Raw genomic sequence first — 26542 nt, forward strand, 5'->3', positions numbered from 1 at the left:
TTCTCACTAAATCCAATTTCATTTGGGGTTTGAGCTTTTTTTACTTCATCGCTTGTTTCTGTGGAAAAACAGTGGGATTCTGTAACAGCATAAATGATGTTTGTCACCAGATCTGTGAAGGAGCAAGAGAAGGAATTTTCAAACAATTATATATAGATATATATATATATATATATATATATATATATATATATATATATATATATATATATATATATATAAATCACTTTGGGATTTGCTCACTTCTAATTTGAGCTAGATATTTGATCCTAACTTGGTTACAGCACTTTATAGCCCCATACACTGAATGTAAACTGCTGTTTGCTTTTCGAATATGTAATACAATACCATAATATAACAGCCGCTACAAATAAATTACTGTAGAAAGAACATATCTGCAAATCATTAAATACATTTGTAAACACCATTTGGTGTTTACTACTTTCCATATGGATATTTGCAATCTGCTTGCTGTTATAATAAAACAATGGCTGGTTGAAGTTGTTGCTTTCGCATTCATTTCAGAATTATGTGTTTGAATTTAATTTTCTCACAGTGCTAAATATTCCACAAATTGTGTAAAGTCTACACTGTGCATACCTCTATGCTTCAAATGAAGTATATGACACCAACGGAACCGACCGAATTAGAAATGCAATAAACAAAACATTTACAAAAAATCAAGTGAATTGAATAAACACAGTTTAAGTAATCTTATGAATGTATACTACTATGAGAGCTCAAGGTACAATTTACAATAGTGTATTTAACCAATATTTTTAGCCCCCCCTATTTTTATTTCTTTATTTCTTTATTTTAAACTGCATGCAACTGGGACCAATTAATTTTAAGATTGCAGGCAATATGATTACAAACACTGATCATGTTCACTTCAATTTCAAATCAAGTTTTTACATATTAAACAGTCACTGCAGAATTTAACAGATACATGTATTTCTTTCTTTTTTCCCGCTGGAAACAACACTTCGGCTCAGCTCGTTTTGAATATAAAACCTTATTCCTTACTTGATTTTATAGTATGAATCCGTCTCTGTTTAGGACCCCGGAGAACCTGGCTAGGATGTTTCCTGAGAGGCGAGCTGAGGAGAGTGCAGAACTGTGGTACTGGTAAGTGGAACGGAGACGCGATTACGTACTGTATCAGAACATGGTGGTCTGCTGAAGCTGCTATTAAAATAATATAACGATATGCAAGACGAAAAGACAGATATTAAAAACCAAGATAAAAAATTACAATTAAGAATCTGATCCGACACGTACCATAACATAGAATATTTAGAGTAGTATGTATGTGCACGTGAAGGCACTGTGAGGAATTAAAGTGACAGCTGCAAAAAAAATGTGTGTTCTAGAAATATTCCCATTTTTTTTAAGGTCCAGTTTGTTATTGGAATAAACATTTGTACCAGCTTCTTTGTATAATTACGTATTTAATCGGTTGTGCATATTTGACAAGTTAAGGAGGGGGGAGGACTTTTAGTTATTTTCTGGTGTAGGCCGGAGCCTGATTGTTTTGGAATACTGCAGTACTACGGCCGTGCTTGAGTGTTAGTAAGAGTTAGTATATATTATTAGATTGGAAAGAATAAAGACAAATACGAGTTGCAGTTTGGCATTGCTGAGCAATTATAATAACGCTAGGTGTAGTAAGGGTTTTAAAATGTACCGCGACCTCATTATGCTACAGCCTGGTCTCGGTGCAATTTATAACAAGCCTGTTGCAATCCGCTTCAACAGATTTCTATGAGGGGCAAGAATTAGTCTAATGTAATGCTCGTACGTTGTGGTTTCTACACCATGGTGGAAATACCCCTGGAGAGAGTATTTAAAGCCACACCAGAATCCTTAAACAGTACTTTCCAATCTGAAAAGTAATTATGACGCTCACGGGTATAATTGTACGTCTTCTTTGGCTATGATAAATCTGTTGCAACATATTCCCTTGCATATTAAAAACGACGCATCACACAATGATAAACTATACTACATCAAAATGTTATGAACACAATCATTTTACAGTTTATAATGTCCCCTGGTGTATAATATACTTCCAGTAACAGAAGTGAAAATAATAGCTTACAGCTGACAAATTCGAAGCTTTAACAAATGTAATAGGTACAACTCAAAGAAACAATATTCAATTAAACAAAGTAATATATGTGTGTAATATATATATGTGTGTGTATTCTGCATTAAGAAGACATTTTTTGCGGCGCTATTGGTATGTCCAGGGCTTTAAGTGTAGGGTGTCTGTGACTAAGGTTTTGAAGGAGTGGGGGCAATTTCACTCAGATGAAATGACCAAGGAAGTGAAAGTGAAAGTCAGGTTTATAAAATAAAATATGTGTTTTCTATAAAAATGTTTTTCAGAAGATGTGAGACCTGCAGTGAATCAAAGTGTTTTTCTTTTTTCTTTTTTTTTTTGGTGCAGAATAGGCCAGTTCCTTTGAAAGCTTCATATGCAATAAAACATAGTAAACTGTTGGAAGTCTAGTCAAATATGCCATTACTATATTCTGCTTGCCCAACTAGGCTAATCCAGTAACACCGCAGAAACACAAATCTTAGCCATCCGTCACTGAAAATGTGTTAATAGCAAAGTGAGCAGCAGATTAATTGGAACACTGAAATTTAAAACGATTTGCCACAATAATGATGAAAAACAAACAGACACCTGGAGTGTTAGCATGGACAAAATGGTGTTTATTTATTATGAGATTTGCTCAATAATATCTGTCAGTCTGGTTTCAAAGTGCCTTATTTTGCCACTATAGAATAATGGATTTCAATGGTTATTACATCCCAGTATGTGGAGCGGGTCTTAGAAGTATAGAAAACTGTTACGCAGCCTTGAAAATGTGTGTGAAGGTATTCAATTGACATTCATCTCAGGCATATGTTTAACAGAAAAGGGAGCCTAAGGACTGCCTAGGGCCAATTTAAAAGTCCCCGTTAGTTGCTTAAGAAGTGCCAGGGTTGAAGTGATACATTGCACTGCTACTTAGAAAGGGGAATTTAAAATGATGGCGGATGTACAGTACAGTGTCAGGTTTTTTTTTTGTATGATTTTGTTTTATTAACCTAGCCTTAGCCTCATCATTATTTACTGGGAAACAGAAAATGACAGGTAATTGTTGCCTAGTTAACACTCGACATGATCATAGGTATCTAGCATTATCATTTTAAAATTCAAAAGGGTTAAATAGTTAATATAATTTTATATTCAGTAATGTTTCAATCCAATCCATTTCTCAGTATTTCAGTTCTAGATTGCATTTAGTGCAGTATGGTTGCTCAAGAGGAATTCCGCTGTAGAATTGTCTAGGTCAGTGTCAGGCAAAGAGATGATGTGCCCTCAACAAAGGTTAGGGTTAGGAAATAGACATACCTGAAGATGAAGATACACCTGGATTACTTACTGTGCACAGTATACTGAAACCAGGTACTGTATGTGGCATTTAAAGCACGACCGAATATGTACAGATTTATCCCAACCAAGATGTTCCAGTTAGGAAGCAAATCCACTTTCATAAGCCACAGTGCAGTTTTTTTATGAAGCATTTTTGCTTTGGAAGCTGAAATAGTGCTAATAAACACCTTAGTGCAGGCTGACTGGCATTGGTTATATCCAGGGTCACAGTGCTATGCTCTGTGTATGGATTAAACAGAAACTGCCAAAGATGCAGGAACTATTTAGGTCATTAGATAATGATTGCATTGGGCTAGTTAGGTGCCTAATAAACCTAATGCTGTATAAAGCCCAATAATTACAGTGTGTGATATATATATATATATATATATATATATATATATATATATATATATATAAGAAAAAAGAAAACAAGAAAAGGATATTTCAGGTACTTAAAGAGGTAGAATAATTGATTACAAATCAGTTATCAGGACGGTGTTTCTTTGTATTCAGCCGATGAAGGACCTGTAGTCCGAAACGTCCTGATAATTGATTTGTAATCAATTATTCTACCTTTTTAAGTACCTGAAATAACCTTTTTCTTATTGATCATTTTGGTACACAGCAGTTTTCCTTTTCTCAAACTATATATATATATATATCACTTATATATAAGAAAAAATATTTCAAAATAAAAATAATGTACACAAAAAGTTTAAATGATTAAAAAGTCATTTATTTAAGGATATTTCGGGTCCTTCAGCTGTGTACAAAGAAAAGTAACACAGGACAGTGAACTTGTTGATTTTCAAAAATTCTGAGGATGATGTTAAGATGATGTCAGAATAGAATGTTCATTCCAAGAGGCTCCAAAGTTCCAAGTTTGAAAATAAGCTCATGTTCTCTTTGCTTCAGAGTATAATTTGTACCAAAACACTGACTGATTCCACAGATGGTGATGTGGTGTCAAGGTGTTGATTCGAATGCTTCGTAAATGTTCCATAAAACGATCTGCTAAACGTCTTTTAGTTTCCCCAATGTATAATTGGTTGCATTTTACTCTACACTACTCCTTTAGAAGTACATGTAAAGGGCTGGTGGATGTGGAGTGATGATTTAGGGCCTCTGATCTCAGTTTGTGAGTTAATATATTTGCATGTCGTACATCGTGGTCTGTTGCACAGGACTGTGACTTAAAGGTTCTGCAGAAGAGAGAATTTCACTGTGGACCACGTATTCTTTGAGATTCTTGTCTCTTCTGTAGGACATTAGTGGAGGATTTTTAAAAATAGGTGCTGTAGATGGATCTTGCTGTAGAATTTTAAAATTTCTTTGCACAATTTTCTGTACTTCTCTGTTGGTGGGATGGTATGTGAGGACTAGAGGAATTCTGTTCACTGTGTGTTTTTTAGTGGTATGTAAAACATGATTTCTGTCTAAACACGAAACATGGGATTTAGCACTGTTGATGATCTTGTGTGGATTTTTTGTAAATTGCAGTGTGGCAGAGCACGGCTCTGCCCTTGGAAATACTGGCAGGGATGGAGTTAAATTCTCCTCCCTGCCCAGGTTGATTGCGTCAGGCGAGAGCAATCAATCAATTAATTATTCAATTATTACTCAGCCACCTGGCATAAAAGGAGGCCTCAGCCTCCCAGTAGGGGGAGAGTTCTAGAAGGCGAGGAAGCAAGAGTTTTTCTCTGTGTGCTGGTTTTTGGTTTGTTTTTTAATCCAGTGAAGGAAATGCCCAGCCTGGAAGCCTTATTCTTTTGTAAGTTTCATTTTGTGTGTATTTTGTGTTTTTGAAACCTTTTTGTTTGGCCCTCGTGCCGGTTTATTTTGTATTTTTGAGTATTAAAAGCTTTATTTTTTAACTTTCACATTGTCTCTGAGTCTCAACCTCTGTCATCCTGTCACATGCAGTTCTCCAGACAAGATCATCAACAGTGCTAAATCCACCAGCCTTTTACATGTACTTATAAAGGAGTAGTGTACTGCATCATTTGCACAAAATGTAACCAGTTATACACTGGGGAAACTAAAAGACAGATGGCAGATTGTTTTGTGGAACATTTACAAAGCATTCGAATCAACACCTTGACATTTCCAGTAGCCCGGCACTTCAACAGCAATAATTATACTGCTGAAGACATCACCATCTGTGGAATCAGTCAGTGTTTAGGTACAAATTATACTCGGAAGCAAAGAGAACGCGAGCTTATCTTCAAACTTGGAACTCTGGAGCCTCTTGGAATGAACATTCTATTCTGACATCATCTTAACGTCATCCTCAGAATTTTTGAAAATCAACAAGTTTACTGCACTGTGTTACTTTTCTTTCTACACAGCTGAAGAAGGGCTTTTGCCCGAAACGTCCTGAAATAAATGACTTTTTAATCATTTAAACTTTTTGTGTATGTTATTTTAATTTTATTTTTTAAATATGTTTTCTTCTTATCAACCTTCATTTTTGTACACTGCAGTTCTACCTTATATATTTTGTTTAAGAAAGGTTCAGAACCTTCTCTGCTTTGGCTCTTTTGCACCCTTCAACTAGCAGCCCCAGACACAAGAACTGCAAGTTTAGCAGTTTTGTGTACTTGTATTATTTACACAACACCAAAAAGGTTTAAACAACACACTGTAACTAAACAAAAAAAGACAGCTAAGCCATTTACCTGTACAGCAAAACACACAGTATACAGTATAGATAGATAGATAGATAGAATAATATATGGGCCAGAATATATTACCACATAATAATAGGCCTATGTCTCTCATTGGTTTTGTGCCATAATGCATGAAAGCCAAGTGAATTTGCCTACTGTAGCACCCTTTCCTCCTGCTGGTCTGTTCTAAATTGTTTCATTGAACCAGTTCAACCATTCAGTCCCTGAAGTAGTTAATTATATAATTTTACCTGTTAAACCTAGAGTGGATTGGCCCTCTAGGACTGAGATTGGACACCCCTGCCTTAAGATATTTTCCTTAGCAGAATTAGTATGGGAATTGTAACATTTTGTATTAGTATAACTCAGCAATCTCTGAAAGACTTTAATCCTGGTAAACATTAAAAACAATGTCCTTTACAAATTTTAAAGAATGTCATAGCATAGGACTTTACAGACGTCTTTGCTTGGGACAGCTTTCCCCTTTGTAATTCCCGTTCTTTTTCTTGTAATGTTTATGTTGTGCTATTACTTACCAAACTGTGCATTAATGTGTTCTTAGAAACTGTAACCCGTACCTCAATATGACAAACATCCCACCGTAAATTTGGATAATGGGCTCACAGACACATTAAACCTGTAGCTAGTCCTAATTAGTGTCTGGAAGCCACAGCATGAAACTAATTAAACTTATTTATGGTTTCTGTTGTGTTAAAAGACAGTCATAGACTTTGCAGGTACTTGGATTATTCTGATGAGCCACTGAAATACTTGATTTCCATTACACGAGAGAAGATGTTAAAACTTCATGCTGATTTGAACTCGGCTCTCGCCAAGATAAGCACCAACTAAGACGTAGCTTTACAGTAAACTAATGTGATCCATATGCGTCTCCATCCATTTACGTTTCCTTCCATATGATGATGTAGATATCCTTCTGTCTGGTGTTAATGGCTGAAGTGTAAGGGACCACAGAATCAATTTAATTTGAACCAGATGGCCTTTAATCTTTCTTAAGACACTTGCTTATAGATGCCATTATTATGAGTGAAAACAGTAAAGGCTCTTTCTGTCTATTTCACATTTTTTTACTTGCATTTTGCTGAGTCAACCAAAAAAAGGGCTATACAAATGAATGTTTGTTCCTGTGTTTCATTTTGTTTAAAAAAGGTTCAGAATTTCAGTTTGACATCAAATTTTAAATGCTCCCTCTCAACAAAGAAACTGTGGGTGTGAACAGTACCACAGACGGTTTCTCCACATGAGTTGCAGACACTGTCAAGGGAGTAATCAATAGTCGTAGTCTTGCACGAAGCACAATTCTGCTGAATTGTAAGGGCACCTTTATGACAACTGAAAGCTCAAGAAATACTGTACTTGCACATTACAGTTATACTGAGAATGAAAGCATGCTTTTTCTTTAAGTCTGCAGTGAGGTATACTTTTGGGTAACTGGTACAAGCTATTTGTTCTAGCAGCATTTTAGTTAAATACAGTTCTGTTTTCATAACCCATCTGTAGAGCAAATGTGGATCAGATTCCCTTGTAAAGGCAATTATAGGGCCTTCCATTCCACAGCTTGTATATTTTAGGACCAACAATACAACTACGAGGAAGGAGGAAAACTATTTGGGCAATTGTTTATAAAAAGTAGGACACATCAGTAAATCAGATTACAGCAAATTATGTACAATTCCAGCTTCAAAATGTAAATCACCCTTTTGCAAGATATAATTATGTTTACACTAAAACTGTAAAAGAAACTAAACCCAAAATAAACTGAACACCAATTAAAGATGCAGCAAGCTAATTGTAACAAGATTTAAATAGTTGCACTGAAGTTAAATAACCACATGCTCATGCCTTTACAGTTATTGTTGAAAATGTATTTCCTTGGCAGCTAGTATTAGGAATGGAGTCTCACTCTTACTGTTAATATGTGAATTTAAAGTGTAAGGAATAAGTTATGAAAAATATAAACAAAAATGTTTTGAAAGGCTTGGTTTAAATTTTAGTGTCAGTTATTTGTTTCTAGTTGTAGTATTATATATATCCAGCAGGGGGAGATCATTCTTTTTTGTCCCTCTCTTTTGTAGAACTTTGAGATTCTGTGTGTTTTTTTATAAACAGGAATTTCAGTCTCGCACCCACTTAGAAACAGCATACACTCGGATGTATAGAGAGCACTAGTGTATCTGGTCCATAAATAGTGTCTCTGGTCCATATGCTGTAGTGCTCACCAGAGGCACGTTGTAATCCACAGATCACTTGTACACCAAATTCTTCAATCCAGGCATTGCCCAGTTCCATCTGTCTTAATCTCTGAACCACACAGTGTGAACCATTTTAAATAATGCCCTGCTAAGAGCCAGCTGCTTTTGTTCTTTCACACTCACCCCTTCCAACTGCTTTCACTAAAATATTTACAACAGAGGGTAAAACACTTTTTCAGCCAGACCATGCATTAACCTTGCATTTCAGCAACCTAATTTCAACAGGCTATTTTAAAGTGCAACATATTCACTGTAATGAAAATTCATATCTAGTTTATTTTGTGCTGAAGAGGTCGTTTTAATGAGGCTTTTGAGATTTATAAGGTAATTTAGCTCATCCTCTTTATATTACAATTAAAAATGTAATATTACATATTAAGATGCAAGAGAGTATTGTTATGGACAGCACATGTTTGATTATTTACATTTCCTATCGGCACAGTTCATCCACTGTAATTGCCTATGTGTTGGCTTGAAACTGTTTTTTTTATCAGCTGACCTTTGTTTTTATGTCTAACACTGTATTTCGTTGGAAGAAGTGCAGTAAAACTGGAGGTTTGCACATTGGTCTTTTTGGTTCACTGTATCTATATTACAGATATAACTTGGGTTTTGCTTTATCAGTGGATGAGCATGTTTCTGTTTGTTCAGTCTGTGCATTGCAGTATGATGATAACAGTGGTGGCTGACAACACTTTTCAGACCTTCTTAACGTTTTGCCCCAATTCAAAGCTGTTAAACATATTTTCTCCACCAGCCAGCAGAAAAAAAGAAAACAGTAGTCCGCCGTAATATATTCTAATAAACGTAACCGTTACACGTATGTTTAAAATACAACATTATTAATTTAAATTTCAAGACCACGTCACTTTACATACTTTGCATAAAATATTTTCATTGTTAAAGCCGGAGAAAGGCTGACACAAATCAAGCACATTCATTTGTTAAACTTAATAAATGGCCGATAAGATAATTAGATACTGTTCTGTACATACGAAATGTATCAATTTAATATAAAAGATGCAATTCAGACAAACTGTATTAATCAGCTGTATCTCGAAGCAGTGGCTGATGGGGGGAAAAAAACAAAAAAACAGAAGCAGTAATTTTAATTATAATTGGAAACGTTTATTGTCATGTTGCTTACCTTCTGAGTCAATCTAAAGATTTGTAAAAATAAATAAACTTTCCTGCTTCTCCCACAGTGTCATCTGTGTGACTGACAGCGGTGACAGAGAGAAGACACGGATAATTCCCCTCTCTTCTTTTCTTTGGTGGATGTAGTATTTTTCAGAAAGAAAAAATACAATTTTACACACGCACACTAACCTGCCCCGGAAGTTGAAGGTTAACTATACAACTGACATGGTTTCTCGACTTGCTGTGAAGTTTTATAGCCCGATTCAGATTTTTTAAATCAATAAAGCCATACTTTGACCATGTGAATACTGTATTTAGTAAATCCTGCTATATTAGTTTTCGATTCATGACCAACCATTATAACAACAACGTGTGATGATTTTTCTTTTAAATGAAGGAACAGGTTGATGAAGAGCGAAGGGCTGAGATCGGTGGCTGTGGTGTCATCGATTTAGAATTTTGTATATTAATTACAGGATGCAATTAAATTGCAAAAGAAAAATGAATAAAGTAAAATAATAATAAAAAAATAGGGTTAAAAGTAACTCAAACCTATTCTTACCCTATTTTTACTACTCATTACTGTATTTTAATTGTGCTGCATTGTGTCGCATAGGCTACATGCTCATTTCAGATTGATGTGTTTCTCCAGCAGCAATCCTAACTGGTGCTGTCAGTCTCAATTTGATTTTGTTCTGCTATTTATGGACATGAACAGGATTGATTTAAAATCTTCATTTCAGTCCCAAAAGTGAATCAAGAAAACATTGACTCGACTATAATTGTCAATGTCTCTAGGTATGGCATACTGTGCTGCATGTTTTGTTTTGATCTTTTATGGCAGTCCTGTATTATTATTATTATTATTATTATTATTATTATTATTATTATTATTATTATTATTATTATTATTATTCATTTCTTAGCAGACGCCCTTATCCAGGGCGACTTACAATTGTTACAAGATATCACATTATACATTATTTCACATTATACAGTTATCACATTATTTTTACATACAATTGCCCATTTATACAGTTGGGTTTTTACTGGAGCAATCTAGGTAAAGTACCTTGCTCAAGGGTAACACAGCAGTGTCCCCCACTGGGGATTGAACCCACAACCATCCGGTCAAGAGTCCAGTGCCCTAACCACTACTCCACACTGCTGCCCTACTGTATGGGGTCCCACGCGTTTGTTTTAAACAGTAAAATAAATGACCAGGATGCGATGGCAGAAACAAAACATTAGAAGCAAACAAGATTACGATAGATCATACCCGTATTTTCCGTGAAGTTGCTCTTCCCTGTTTGTTTGTTTTTTTATTCCCTAGTTTAACTTCTAATCAATTTACCTTGAACTGTTCTTCAAGCCAGCATTTGCCCAGGGCCCCCTGTCTCTGAAAAGATGGATTCAATTGAAAGCTCATTGACCTTTTCTCATTTCACCAATATGCTCTGCACTGAAATACCCTGGTAATGGGCAGGTAATATGACCATCATGCAGGCAGCAGTGCACTGTGCCTGACCTACTTCGAGTCTTTTAGAGCTCTGGGCAGATATACAGTATTCAGCTCCTACTGTAGATACAGCTTTGCCTCACATTCAGTTCAGTTTGATTTTTTATTCTCCAGGCGATGCTACCATGAGGTTTATTTCAAAGGGAGTCCTGGAGGTTAGTAGCAGCTCACATTTTAACAAGGTCAAAAATGTAAGTGCAGAAACATATTGTGAGAAACTCTGTTTCAGGAACAAGATAGCAGAGGAAAATACCTCCAAATAGAATAAAGAGTTCCATGTGAATGGATGCTGCTGCTTTTGGCAGATTTTGCTGACCATCGCTATCATGTCAAGGTTGTATATTTCTGGCCTGATTTGTTTTTGATGCTTACCCAAACAGAGTAAACCTGATACAAATAATAAATAAATAAATAAATAAATAAACAAACAAACATTTACAGCATTCATTTATGTAAAGCATTCATTTGATTTCATTTCCCTAATGGTTTTCAGTTTGCTGTTTTATCTTGATGAGATACTTTTGCTCATGAAAGACACTTTATGAATTCTACGTGGTGGTAACTGCAATAATCTGTCAGTCCTTTTAAATATTAAGCAGTTTAAGGATTTATGAAAAAAATATTTTTGAGTGCAATGTGTAACACCTGCGTGCTGATATATTTGATCATATGTGATGAAATACACGACAACTATATGTTAGAAACAATTCTGCAATACCGAGGGCATGTTGGTACAAAAAAAAGGGATTTCTGTTGGTAGCATCTGCTAGTTGCTGTGATTTAGGACATCCTAATCGCAGCACACTTCGGTTAATGGAAGTGGTGACTGGAGAATGTGAGAGCATCCTGCTGTGCACAGACATGGAGGATGCCAGGAGACCTGAGGAGCTTGTGAGCTGCGAGAGTCTTGGGAAAAATAGAGAGAAAACCTTGCCTTTACGCACATATAATCTAACCTAGTCGTCTGTGACAAAATATTGCATGTCTGACCTAGTGTATTGATTAATTCAGCCTCTGCAACAATTCAATTTGTATTGCTCTCCATTTTGTTTTACTCTTTTAATATTGTGTGGTAATGGTAATGCTGGCATGCTCTCTGCTGACACAGTATCTGACTGTGGCCCACAAATGTTTTTTGTTGTATGTGATGATTCAGAAACATCTGGAAAATAACATGACAAAAGTGTATGCTGTTTCTTTTCTCAGATAATGGCGCAAACAGGTAGCTTCGGCAGAAGATATATCAAAGCCTTTGTGAGTGGCTTCTTAGTTGCTGTGCCTGTAACAGTGACAGTTTTGGACCGACTGGCTTATGTTGCACGAGTGGAAGGAGCTTCAATGCAGGTAAAGTGCGTTTTTTTTCCCCCTTTGGTTAAGAGTTAGAAGGATTGATGTTTCTAGGCCATAAGCTTCCGAAGATACATTTTAAAGGATTCATTTTTGAAGCTTTTGTTCCAATGAAAAAACATAAATCAACTGGAAATGTTAATTTAAGGACTGTTTTCCAACTCATATTGTTCTTCTTTTCATCTGAAGGGGACACTAGTGTCCCTTTTTCCATTAGTCAGTACCCAAGTTTCGATCAGAATTAGCTGGCCTATTTAACAACTGTATACTGTACCCTAGTAAAGATACAGTATTTCGTTGTGTCTGACAGAACCACGAAAAAACTTTACTTGACAGATTCTGAAGTTCAAGAATGGGTTAATAAAAGACTATTTGGGAAATACTGTTCAGGGCGTCTGTTGATTCTGTTACACAAATCCAAATCCTTATGATCTCAAAATCACCCGGACTGGCAAATATCGATTTTGATTTAAGATTTTAATTACAATCCCTGAACAAAGTAACACCTTTACTTTTACAATTCGTAAAACAGAAGGTCCAATTCCCTAACTGTCAAAATGTATTAAGTAGATCATTTTTTTTCACATTTTCTTTAAATAGAGACTTTCTAAAACCGTTGTTGGCATTACTTAGTGATTTGTTATAGAAGCACTTTTAGTGGTTTATTAACACAGGTATGCAATTAATCATCTCATGCTAACATTTCAAAACCTACTTCTGCAGGCATCCTTCTCTGTGCTTATATTACAGAGAAGTAAGTAGATCACTGTAGCAGATAGTTGTCTTTCACTTCCGTGAATGATTTATTATGCACGCTTTTTTATTTTTTAAAAGCTTTTTTAATCTTAACTGCGTGTGGTCTTGTGGTCACCCGTAGCACACGTTTAGGCATGTGGTTGTCAGTATGGCGTCAAGTGCTGAGGATTCCTCACAATGTAATTCTCAATAAGCCACTGAGACTGAAATGCCTTAGAAATGTATTTCATGCCACTTCCTGCTGAGTAGGAAATTACTTTTTTGGAATAAAAGAAGAATAAGTATGCTGCTGTGCTTCCCTAAATGTTCTTTTTTGTCTTATGATTGGTAGATTTGACTTGTTACTCGTTTTTCATCAATTATACCAGATGTTTTGACACTGTAGGAGGGGGCTTCATGGATGAAAGCCATCAGTTATCGTCCAGCATGTATCAATAGACAATTGCTTCACATTTTAACAGCATTAATGGTAAATCAATTTTCTTACCTTTTATTAGTGCTAGCAATATTACAGCTGGTTTGCTTTTTCCTTTGTTGAAGATCTTTACTCTCCTTGCTCTTCAATTTGGAATATCCAGTTATTTTAAAGACAACGCTATAGATGAAAAGTTGCTAGTAGATAATCACTTCATGCGTTTTACAACACACTAAGTCTTAGGTATGAAGTGCTTAATTCAGTAATTGACATACTTCACAAATATGAAACAATAGAAATGTCTGCATAAACGACAAAAGTGCACCTAGGCACATATTTCCCAAAGGTCCAATTTCTCTGAAGATCCTATGCAGAGCAATTGGACACTCTGTAGTTATAATAATATCTGGCTATGTGGTTGATTGTAACAAACCTTTAATTGTAAATGATCCCTTTTACATTGCTAGTAAAAAAATAAAAATAAAAAAAGCAACAACAAACTGAATAAATATGAAGAGTATCAATTACGATGTCAGACAACAGCTAATACAATTAAAAATATATTTTGAAACCCTCAAAACCTCACTCTGCTTGGTGCTAGTTGTTGGAGAAGCAGGTGGTAGAATCATATGATCACACCTTTTATGTTATTACGTACATCTTCAAATTACCAGTTATATGGAGGAACAAGTCTGTATGCTGCAAAAACCTTCAGCATTAAAGTAATTAAATCATCTTGTGCATCTTTCTTATCTTCACCAACCAGATGTTATTTATAACTTCTCCACCCAGCTGCAACTAACACTTCCAATCAGCCACCGCTATGAAAGAATTGCTGTTGTTGTAGGAGATTCATTATCTTCTTTAATGCTGTCAGATTAAAACACTTTTTTTATTTTGCAATTGCTTGATCAAATTGGTAGCACAGTCTAGTGATCACTGTACACACAATAAAAACTCACCATCTGTCATCTGATCTGTTTGAGGGTTGTGTGCAACTATTCAGCATCTATCATGGGGAAATCAAACTTTGCAAAGGGCATGATGGTGGGTTTCTGTGTAGCTGTCACATTCCCTCAGTGCTATGGCTGCTTTGACCAACGTGCCCACCATGATAGTCTCCCAGGTGTTCCTGGAATGGCAACATTTGCAGAAAACCACCACTGAAAAGCAGTATTTTGAGTTGCTAGTGGGTCACGTGAGATAGAGAAACTGAGGTGATACATGACTTAAATCCCAGTTACCTTCATCACCGGACGAAAAAAAAAAACAACTTCCCACTCAAACACAAAAAATATAGCACAACTGTTGAAATAACATACCTGTAGTTTTTCTTTTCATTGTTAACATCCTGACAACTTTTTCAACTTAAAACTTCTGTTTCAAAGTTCTTTTCAAAATGTCTGCTCTAGTGCACTGATAGTGTAAGAATTATTGCCCACATTGTCAAACAGAAAACACAGCAGTAATGATCCATGATGTGGTAAGGAACAGAAAAGCCAGAGCACTTGTTGTTATTTATTTATTTATTTATTTATTTATTTATTTAACCAATTCCTGCAGTGATTTAGAGGACAGATCTCAAACCCCAGTGCACTAGAGTGGACATTTTGAAAAGAACTTTGAAACAGACTTTAAAGTTATAAGTGTAAAATGTTCTGGATTTTTCCCACGCACTACTTGCCATTTTTTCACAACAGCATTTTGAAACTACTTTTAATGTGTATATGTATAAGTACATGTAGAAAGTAAAGTATTTATATAATGTACCTAACTTAGTGAGATTCCTGGGCTTGAATTGTCGCTACCAGGTCAGCAAGGAATGTTGTCATTTTGCACATTGAAAGTTGCTGATGGCAAAGTTCCTGTTTTCTTTTGTTTTTCAGTAAAGCAGGAGCACAGATTAGAAAGATGTGCATTTATGTCAATGCTAGATGAAGATTTTTTTTTTTTTTTAAATAAATTTGGCTAAAAAAAAGAAGTCTAATTTTGACAAGGCAAATGTGCCTTCATAATGTATAAGTAGTTAGTATTTGTTTCACATTAAAAAGCTGTTTCAGGTAATGGCGGCTTTGAAGACGATGCTTGGTGTTGTATCAGAGGGAGCTGTAATATATATTAATTTATAAACACACCTGTAAAAAAAGAAAATAAAGGGGGGAAATGCAGACTACATCCATATCTTATAATCATATACTGAGCATCAAAAGAAACTTATCACTATTATAACACGTTTATTTTCGAAAGAAATAAGGTATATAAATTATGGACATTGACGAAATGTTTTTGGGGTCTTTTTAATCACTCGATCATTCATCCGTGACCATATGAATGGTCCAGTGGTTAAAGAAAAGGGCTTGTAACCAGGAGGTCCCCGGTCCCTGGTTCAAATCCCACCTCAGCCACTGACTCATTGTGTGACCCTGAGCAAGTCACTTAACCTCCTTGTGCTCCGTCTTTCGGGTGAGACATAGTTGTAAGTGACTCTGCAGCTGATGCATAGTTCACACACCCTAATCTCTGTAAGTCGCCTTGGATAAAGGCGTCTGCTAAATAAACAAATAATAATAATAATAATAATAATAATAATAATAATAATAACACGCTTGAGTGACTATGACTGAAGCATATGCACTTAATCACCTAATTAGTGAGACAGTTGATTGGACACTGGATATGGAGTGATTTCAGCTGTTGAATTGCAAGCTTGAATAAAAGCAATAAAGAAAATTACAGAAGAAAAAACAATATGCCACATCTGTCAAGAGAGCAGCCCCTTTGTGCAATTGGCATGTTGGAGGCTGGACTAGGGCAGCGTACTGTGGCTCAACGTCTTGGGTGCTCACAGCCAGCAATTTCAAACCAGGCGAGATAGTATAACCAGACACACTCTGTCAATGACAGACCAGGAACTAGGAGACCAAGAGTCACAACACCTGCCCAAGATCGACAGATCATTTTGCAGCATCTTTGTGATGTCAGTTGTTAATCAGCACAATAAAAAGTCACTGCACCTGCTCTAAAACAGAGTTTGTCATTTTTCGATCACATCTAGTGAATTTTATCCAAATATACAGTAAGTGATATGTTTCTTTTGATGCTCAAATATAAGTGATACGTTTCTTTTGATGCTCAAATATAAGTGATATGTTTCTTTTGATGCTCAGTATATATCACGTGGTTAAAGCTGTTTGTTGTGTTGCTTAGTAATAGTAGCAGCACGACGTGTGATTGTGTACAAATGGGTTTTTGCAAGAACTGTGCAACAGAATTCTGAGAGTTGTTTGCAAACCACCTGGAGTTTACTCACAGACCACAAGTTGGGAACTATTGCGCTAAGAGCTCTACCAACATACTGTGTTACAAAAATAGGCAGTACAGTGAGCAGATTCTGTAGCCTGTTGGTTGCAATACAATAATGTCTTGTGTTCAAGTTGACAGGACCTAAGGTATTTGATTTTAAATATATGTAAACATGGCTACAGAGCAAGTTCTATTCCAATTCAGTTTTATTTAATAACCTTTTTTTTTTAATCAAAATGTGTTTTTAAAAATGTTATTTTGTATTTATTTTATATTGATCTTAATACAAAAGAATATATAAAGTAAACCATTTCATTTTCTTTACAGACTGATATTCTTGCCTGTTTACATGATATCTATCCATTTATAATGGAGGTAGGTTTCTCAGGAAAATAGAAGTCATTCATATAATAACATGTTTGCTAGATGAGGTGTACTAGCTGTATGAGAATGTGAGATGATCAGTAATCACACACTTCCCCTGGTGGTGTTGGTACGGAAACGTGCCTGAGGAATCTTTGAAAAAGAAACCGCATGCAAACTAGTGTGGCATAATAATTCTCTGTGACCAAGGGAGGGAAAGGCACATGTGTTTTTATAATTGTAATATATTACTGGTACTGTATCTTGTTTTAGCCATATTCATTGGAGGGTGCACTGATGTTAATTTAATAAAACAAAAAACAAACCTGTTTGTATGTTCTCCCTGTACACTTAGGAGAATGGATAAATATGTTTAGGAGACTATTTAAACATATTTCGGGTTAAAACATACATACTCGTAACAAACAAACAACTGCTTTGGTTAACATATAATTATTTAACAGTTTATTTGTGAACTGTCTATCGTGAAACTAAATGATATATTGGTATTCAAAAGTATAACAGCACCAGCTGAATCACACTGCAACTATCTAAAATGACACTGTTACAGCAATATCATTGTCAATCATACACATTTTATTTATCTTGTGTGTAGTGTTTCAGCTAAAACTTTATCTACTGAAAGACCATTAGTCAGGATATGGACAAGAGGATGGGTGCTTTTGAGCTAGAATGTGCAGTTGGCTACTTTGAGGTGTCACGTTTACTAGAAAAGTGGGCTGTTTACTGCTAGCTGCCCATTGGGGCCAGAGTCAATGCATATCATTTAAGGACCATTTACATTAATGAGTTGAATGTCCATGGAGTTAAACAGACAGATGTTGCTAGCAAGTGTGTTGAAGTACATAAGAGGTTTATTAACCACCCCTGGGGTAAACGCCAGCACGACTGAAATAACTATAGTATGTACCTCCACTGTAGGTAATTAAAAGAGACCCCTTATTTTCTCTACAGCTCAGCTGAGATCAAATTCTGCTGTTTCCAGCACTGGGTGTTCCTGTGAAATTATACTGCTCAGTGATGGAACCCATCTCTGGCGTTGAATCTGTTGGAATTAATTTGGCTGCATATTTTTTTTGGTAAAGTTGGATTTCTCTAATGCTTTGGCTATTGCACATTCCAAGCATTACTTTTAAAGCTTCATTGTCCCATTCAGTTTCAAAAATAGATTTTACATACCAGACATTTTAAAGGCTGTAGGTTTTTTTGCAAAAAATAAGAACATAAGTATAATTACAAATTAGAGGAGGCCACTCGGCTCCTTAAGGCCTATCCGGTTCCTTGTACATTAGCTGCTTAATCTCAAAACTTTGAAGTCAGCTCTGTGTGTTTGTGACAGAAATACAAAGAGTTTTGGTTGTAAATCTCCCTCCCGACCTGTGAGGACGCTAAGCAGCAAAAGTACAGTTCTTTGGACAGGCCGGTCTGACAGTTCTTTCCCCGGGCCGGGAAATCGGTCAGTCTGGAAGAAGGCGAGACTCCTTTGCAGGAAGGGAAACGACTTAGCAGCTGCAGATATTAGAGACAGCTGCACTCGTTTACCATGGGGTCATGCGTGATAGCATAAAGGGGACGCAATCTACTCCTTCGCTTGGTTTTTTAGAAACGAGAAACTGGAAGGACCGGAAGAAACCCCTAAAAACAGAGAAAAGGATTTGTGAGTGTTTTGTTTGTTTTGCCGCTGTTAGTAATTGTCTTTTGTTTTTGTAAATCACTAGACGGCTAACACGTATCTGGAGCTGTCACCTTGGGCCAGCACTGCCTGGAACAACACTACAACACAGTATAATTGTTGTCACCCACCACGAGCACTACTGCACGCACCCGGACTGGTGACCGTGTATTGTATTATTGTGGGGCGGATAACGTGTGTTTATTATTTGGACTGCAATCAATTTATTATTGTTACTTCCATGCTTTACACATTGGCGTGTATTGCCGGAGGTTTATTGTTTGGTCACCAGACCGGGAGTTATAAATAAAAGACCCCTTTTCCAAAACGGATTATAGTTTCTGCACCTGTTTCCAATCAGCAGCCACTTTGCCACAGTGTTACACTTAAAGTATTGGCTATGGTTAACTTTATATTAGTAGCAATATAACACTATTTCAAAACCCCCTTTTTAGATTACGGTTTCTTTTTATAATTTTTACAGTTTTCAACTTTTGTGTTGCAAACTGTGCTGTTTTCTGGTTTGGTAACTTTATTAGGTACAGTCATTTTTATTTTACTTTCTGAAAAAATGTGCTAAAATTATGATTTGTAGCAAAGAGCTTCTAGCCCAAAGTATACACCTGAAACTACCTGAGTGGCAGTAAAAGGCCCTTTTTTGACAGAAGGCAAACTATGAAAGACTGTAGAAAAGAGACATATTTCAGTGAAAAATGAAATATGATTCTGAGAAACTGCAGCTTTATACAAAAATATTGGTTTGTTTACTAAATAAATGTATTTGGCTGCTAGATACAGAAGCTTAAACTACTTTCTTTGAGAAAAAAAATACAAAGTGGACTGCCTCAGTATATTTCATTTCTTTCAAATACAGTTCCCTGAGGAGTATTTGGGTCAGACTTCATTCTTATCTACCCATCATGTGTATCTTCTTCTTTTTATTTTTTAAATGCCACCATGGTGCTTTGAATAGTTCCTTCAGAGCAAGGATTATCTGCCTGAACAGAAGAACCACAAGCAGTGGCTATAAGAAAAATGATCAACAACCTTTGGAAAGAGAAACACTTTATAAGATTTTATATTGCATTTTAGAAAGGTTTTTGTATTCACCTTTTTGAAGTTTGATTCCAAATTGAATCTCAATTAGATCTGTTTTCTGGTCCTGCTTTTTTGGGCAACATATATTCTGGTCTTTATCCATCTCCCACTATATTTTTGATGGAATGTTTTGTCCCTGCAAGCAAGAGAAATGTGACATGTGATTTGAGGGCTTTATTGTATTGAATCACCAGTGATCAGGTTTGTGGGAAAAGCACATTTAAAATGCCAAAGCTAGTGTTTTTGTGTTTTTCATTAAAATATTTCCTGTGCTGGAGTCCGGCGAGATAAAAGTGGGGGCTACTAGCTAGTTCCTCAATGGAAACTTAAAATTAATTAATTAATTAATTAATTAATTAATTAAATTAATTAATTTATTTAATTTATTCTAAACAGCGTTCTTCCAAGGGACAGTGTTAGTCATGCATTTGATATTAATGCAATCACTTGTGATGTTTATCAATAGCTGTAGTTGATCTACTTCACATTATTCAGTATTGTATTTCTTCATATTCTTTACTATCATAATTATGTGTAAAACATGTACGGCTTTGGGGAAGAGTCTGTAATTTCTATTCAAATGTTTATTTTATGAAACACAGTATTTTTGTGTAGTATGTTACAGTTCATATCAGTACTCTGAACAAAAGCGGTAATCTTGAACAGGGTCAGGTCTCAGCTAGTTCTAATTACCAAGAGCACACAGTAATTGAATAATAAATGATAAAAAAAAAAAAAAAGTATCCTGGTACTCTGACAACCTATTATAAAAACAACAACAGTCACAGATTTCAGATATCATTTACAATTCTAAAACAATTAAGAAAACAATGACTACGTACAGTACAAACCTGTTATTATGATTTATTCCTGGTTTGGTAACTTTATTAGGTATTGTAATTTTTCCTTTTTGAAAAAATGAGCTTCTAGCCCAAAGTATTTTACAGATTAGAACAGAAGCATAGCTAAAGCCTGTAGGGTAAATAATGTTTTAATAAATACAAATCTGTGTTTTTAGTGCTTGTTAAGATACCAGATAAGATGACGGATAACATGGTTCTTTCAAGGTCTATTTTGTTGAGGTACTGCATTTTAATTAAATTATAAATCATGTCACTCTCAACCAATCAATGCACCAGATTCTCTAACATTTCAGAACATCTTAAAGAGCAACTTGTAATGGGTATGACATATCAGAGGCATTAGTCTTGTTGTTTAGATTCACTTATCATTATCTCTTTCAGTCATGAAAGTATGTAGTATAAAGCAAAGTTTAAAGCACGCCTATGGCCTCAGCTTTCAGAAGCGTGTCTAATGTTCAAGCGCATCTGTTACATTAACCCGTCCCTCTAGAAAACACTGCCACTTGTGGGTGTAAGAAATATCTCATGTGTTCTGTGTGGTATTTCTTACTGATGTATTTCTTATAAGCTAGAGACAGAGGGACAGGTTAATGGTTACACTCCTGTCTACCACATATACTTGGAGGTCTTACGTGAAAAATTAATTTGCAATTCTCACTAGACAACTAAAAGTAGTACTGTAGTTACATATTTAATGACCTAGAAATACTGGCTAAATTAGACTGCTTTTAAAAGTAAAATAAATAAATAAATAAATGATTATTCCCCATAGACATTTAACTTAAAAATGGCTGGTCTTGCATCCTTTTTCTGTTTATTTAAGGAGATGTTTGAGATTCCTTCATAGCCTCATTTGTATATCCAGATGACACGCAGTACATCAGGGAGGCCACAAAATTCTGCGCTGCTCGCTGTTGTCTAGATATTAGTTCCAAAAAATGATTCTAGACTCTTTTAAATTACTTCCTTTTGTGAGTGGGATCTCCTGTGGTGGTCTAAGAAAAAAAAAAATCCTGGAAGCAGAATTATCCCTGGCAAAAAATAAGCCTTTGCAGAGCTGTGGCACCTGTGCAAAGAGCTGACTGTTCATCATATCCAAACTTACAAAATGACCCCCTCCATCATCGCCTGTGACCTTCAATGTATGATTGCAGCCTCTTCCCATCAAGGGTTTTATGTCATCGGTGTATTTCTAGAGGAACCAGTCATTGGTTCCCCTTGGCTTCTTGGCGTGTTGTACACATTACCCAATGAAAAGTGCACTTTTTCTTACCATCCACCATTTTGTATCGGTGCCTATGGAGCACATAACAAGCCTTTGTTCAATCCTATGTACAACAAAAGAGACACCATTGACCAAATATGGTAAATTGGAATTAGTACTAAAGGCTTTTATGTAAAAAAAATTATAAATAAATAATAATAATAAAAAAATTCTCTCTGCTGGTCCTTTTCATGCCTGTTTATTACATGCACCTGATTATAATAATATTTTAAATAACAAAGGTTTGGGTTACATATATCTAGGCTTGCTACTATTCGATTTTAATTTTTTTGCCAAATTGACGATTAATATCATTGTTTATTTTAGAAAGAATTTACTGTTTTTTGTGGACGAAATCGACCGTTATGCTTTAAAAAAGACACAGAATTTTTATGCCATTGAGAAATGTCTTATTTAGAGAAACCCCTTCATCATATTCAACTTTGAATGACAGGCACTGTAGCTGGCAAATGAAAGTGCACAGTCGATGCAGGTCATGATGATTGACAGTCATTTAAGCGAATGAGAGCATTGTAGCGCTGCTTCAATCAACGAGATCTGTCAAAACAGGGTGAAATGACAGTGACAGTGAAACTACAGTACTAACGGATCACTGACATGATTGACAGCCATTCAGAGCAGAAAGGAGACGGGACAGACAGTAAATATAAAAACTACAAAAACTAGAGATGATTTCTAAATGATTATTTTTTGGTAAGAAAATAAAAAAAATAGCGAGTGGTTTTACCGACATTTATCCTATATCAATTTATTTCAGCTTTACCGATTAATATTGAAAAGTAGCAAGCCTATATATATATATATATATCGAAAGGCAATAGTAGTCCAAGTAACACACAGTCCAGGTCTTATTTGCCTGGATTCCTCTAGCCCTTTACTGATACTGCATGCCACTCCGTTGTACATATTTAACTCTCTGCCTCTTTTTGAAATATTCATATACTGTAGCCTTACTGTTCCCTATGGCTGGGCTCCTTGGCAGTCCCTAAGCTCCAAGGATAAAAGTCTGACCTTTGTTATGCTAGCGGGTGCCTCCTCAGCACTTGCTGTACTATCACCTCCATCTGATAGGTGTTTTGCACTCTGCTAGCTGTGTTTCTGTTACAATGATCTGTTAATTGGAAATCTGTAAAGCAGAATAATGCTAGAACTCCTTCCCTAAATGGTAAAGAGTTATCTATTTTATTAATGCAGTTCAGTTGACAGAAAAAAAAAAAAAAAACCTCTTTCTAGAGTGGTCATTTATTTGTATTTTGTGGACTGTGACTTAAAGATACAGCATTATGTCTATATACAGCTATGGCCAAAAGTTTTGCACCACCCTATTGAATTAACTAATTCGAATGAAACCTGATGAATAATGTTCCGTTAACATATTGAATTACATACCGCTTTGTAGTTTTCCATATGCTTAACGAAAAACTGACAACAATTAAAAAATGTGTCATTTTGAAATCTAACATGAAATACTGTACTACTATTATGGCTTCCGGTAGACTTTTGCAATATCAGTTTGTAGTTTCTTTGATTACATAATGTTAAATATCAAAATTACATTCCTATAGGTTTTTTTTTTTTTTTTTTTTATGTCTCAATCCTAAAGTTCTAGGTGATGCAAAACGTTTGCCCATAGCTGTGCAGTAAGTTATAACAATACCTGTAAGATGTAATGGACCTTGCTGTGCTGTTTCCTTTCTGCCCGGATCACTTGAAATAACTTTCAGTACTTTTTCGGCATTATGAACTGCTTCATGCAACTCCGATCTGTCCTGAAACTTGGTGGTGTGTTTACATTTTTGGCTGCAGTCCCGTCAGTAGATGCACCTATTATTGTTATTCGAGAGCTCCCCCGAGCTAAGTTACAGCCAGTAGCTGCTCAGGTTGCTAGGATACGGTCTGCCATCATGTGCTGCAGTGTCATCTGGAATGAATGAGCTGTTCCGTTGTTATTTTCCAAACCATAGGCCTGATCATTACACCCTGTCATTCCGACATTCATTCATATATGTTAACCCTTTGCGGTCCATTTATTCAGAGCCTGTCAGCCGCGTCAGTTCCAATTTATTTTCACATGGGCTGTTTATTTTACACTCGCTGTTTAAAAGTAATTTTATTCATAGTAAAATAGGTTTAAAAGGCACTGCATATCAACAGGACACTCAGTACTGCATCTCCAGCCCTGCCCCACTCCTTGTTCGCTGTATTTTTCACATAACTCTTCATAGTAGTGCATACTGATAAATCATCTCCTGATCACTCGTTTTATTTTTATTTTATTACTACATCTCAAAAAGCTTGGATATTCTTGTCCGTGAAGGGACTATGTGTATTGCTCACATCTGCCTCTTTTTTTTTTTAGGAGGTAAAACGACTAGAGACCTGTGCTTGACGTCTTTTTGATTATGTCAGACAGGGTCTGACAACGGACCGGAAAGGGTTAAGCTAACGTTACAGTAATAATAACAAAAACAAAGACTTACAAACACCTGTTTGAATTATTAAAATATTTAAAGTATCTTTTTGTACAGTATATTGTGGCAGCAAAAAGTTAAACAGAACAGCATTTGCGGGTCTTTCCCCAATGGGAAAAAAGGGAACGTCAAAACACAACACAGGCAAGGTAAAACTGTGTACAGTTAAGCAAGCATGGGTGTACAACACTACGAATTTAAACTATGATACTGGTTTCTTCATTAAAATGTCTCGCCATAGTTTTCAACCTTCTTATAGTGGTGGTGCTGTACTTCTTTCTTTTTTTATAAAGAACTAATATATATATACAGTGCCTTACAAAAGTATTCAGACCCCTGACCAATTCTCTCATATTACTGAATTACAAATGGTACATTGAAATTTCGTTCTGTTTGATATTTTATTTTAAAACACTGAAACTCAAAATCAATTATTGTAAGGTGACATTGGTTTTATGTTGGGAAATATTTTTAAGAAAAATAAAAAACTGAAATATCTTGCTTGCATAAGTATTCAACCCCCACACATCAATATTTGGTAGAGCCACCTTTCGCTGCAATAACAGCTTTAAGTCTTTTGGGGTAAGTATGTACCAGCTTTGCACACAGTGTCGGATTGATTTTGGCCCATTCTTCTTGGCAGATTTACTCCAGGTTGTTCAGGTTGGTTGGACGATGCATGTGGACCGCAATTTTCAAATATTGCCACAGATTCTCAATGGGATTGAGATCAGGACTTTGACTGGGCCACTGTAGGACATTCACCTTTTTGTTCTTGAGCCACTCCAATGTTGCTTTGGCCTTGTGCTTGGGATCATTGTCCTGCTGAAAGGTGAATGTCCTCCCAAGCTTCAGTTTTTTAGCGGACTGAAGCAGGTTCTCTTGCAGTATTTCCCTGTATTATGCTCCATCCATTCTTCCTTCAATTTTAACAAGATGCCCAGTCCCTGCTGATGAGAAGCATCCCCTCAGCATGATGCTGCCACCACCATACTTCACTGTAGGGATGGTGTGTCTTGAGGCATGGGCAGTGTTAGGTTAGCGCCACACATAGTGCTTTGAGTTTTGGCCAAAAAGCTCTATCTTGGTCTCATCTGACCACAAAACCTTTTCCCACATCGCTGCTGGGTCACTCTCATGCTTTCTGGCAAACTCCAGACGTGCTTTCAGATGGTACTTTTTGAGTAACGGCTTCTTTCTTGCCACCCTCCCATACAGGCCAGTGTTATGCAGAGCTCTTGATGTGGTTGACTAGTGCACCATTACTCCACTCCCAGCCACTGACTCTGTAGCTCCTTCAAAGTGATTGTTGGCCTCTCTGTGGCTTCTCTCACAAGTCTCCTTCTTGTTTGAGCGCTGAGTTTTGAGGGACGGCCTTTTCTTGGGAGTTGATCCAACTGCTCACTGGGATATCCAAACACTTGGATATTATTTTGTACCCTTTCCCTAATCTATGCATTTGTATTACTTTATCTCTAACTTCTGTAGAATGCTCTTTGGTCTTCATTTTCCTTCAGATTCACAGCCTGACCAATGATCCTTCAACAGTGGGGTTTTTATCCAGAAAATGTGACAGAAACTTTAATGGTTCACAGGTGGAGGCCAATGGTAAGGTAACTGTGTCCTCGTTAGGGCAATTTCTTTCATCGGCGCTTCCACAGCACAGGGGTTGAATACTTATGCAAGCAAGATATTTCAGTTTTTTATTTTTCTTAAAAATATTTCCCAACATAAAACCAATGTCACCTTACAATAATTGATTTTGAGTTTCAGTGTTTTAAAATAAAATATCAAACAGAACGAAATTTCAATGTACCATTTGTAATTCAGTAATATGAGAGAATTGGTCAGGGGTCTGAATACTTTTGCAAGGCACTGTGTATATATATACTGTATGTGTATATGTATATATAT

The 26542-nt window shown here is 36.0% G+C and overlaps 1 protein-coding gene across 2 annotated transcripts in view; it reads left to right on the plus strand.

The window, feature by feature from the left end:
- The first annotated feature begins 996 nt into the window (after positions 1 to 996).
- immp2l (inner mitochondrial membrane peptidase subunit 2) overlaps positions 997 to 26542 on the plus strand; it is a 234301-nt gene continuing 208755 nt past the window's right edge. The window contains exons 1-2 of one of the 2 annotated variants that reach the window (XM_034026180.3): positions 997 to 1128; positions 12241 to 12378. In XM_034026180.3, coding sequence (XP_033882071.1) covers positions 12244 to 12378 — 135 coding nt within the window. In that variant the 5' untranslated portion in view covers positions 997 to 1128; positions 12241 to 12243. The remainder of the gene's footprint in view (positions 1129 to 12240; positions 12379 to 26542) is intronic. The other variant, XM_034026179.3, reaches the window with a different exon arrangement.

Source organism: Acipenser ruthenus, chromosome 7, assembly GCF_902713425.1.
Source record: "Acipenser ruthenus chromosome 7, fAciRut3.2 maternal haplotype, whole genome shotgun sequence".
NCBI lineage: Eukaryota > Metazoa > Chordata > Actinopteri > Acipenseriformes > Acipenseridae > Acipenser > Acipenser ruthenus.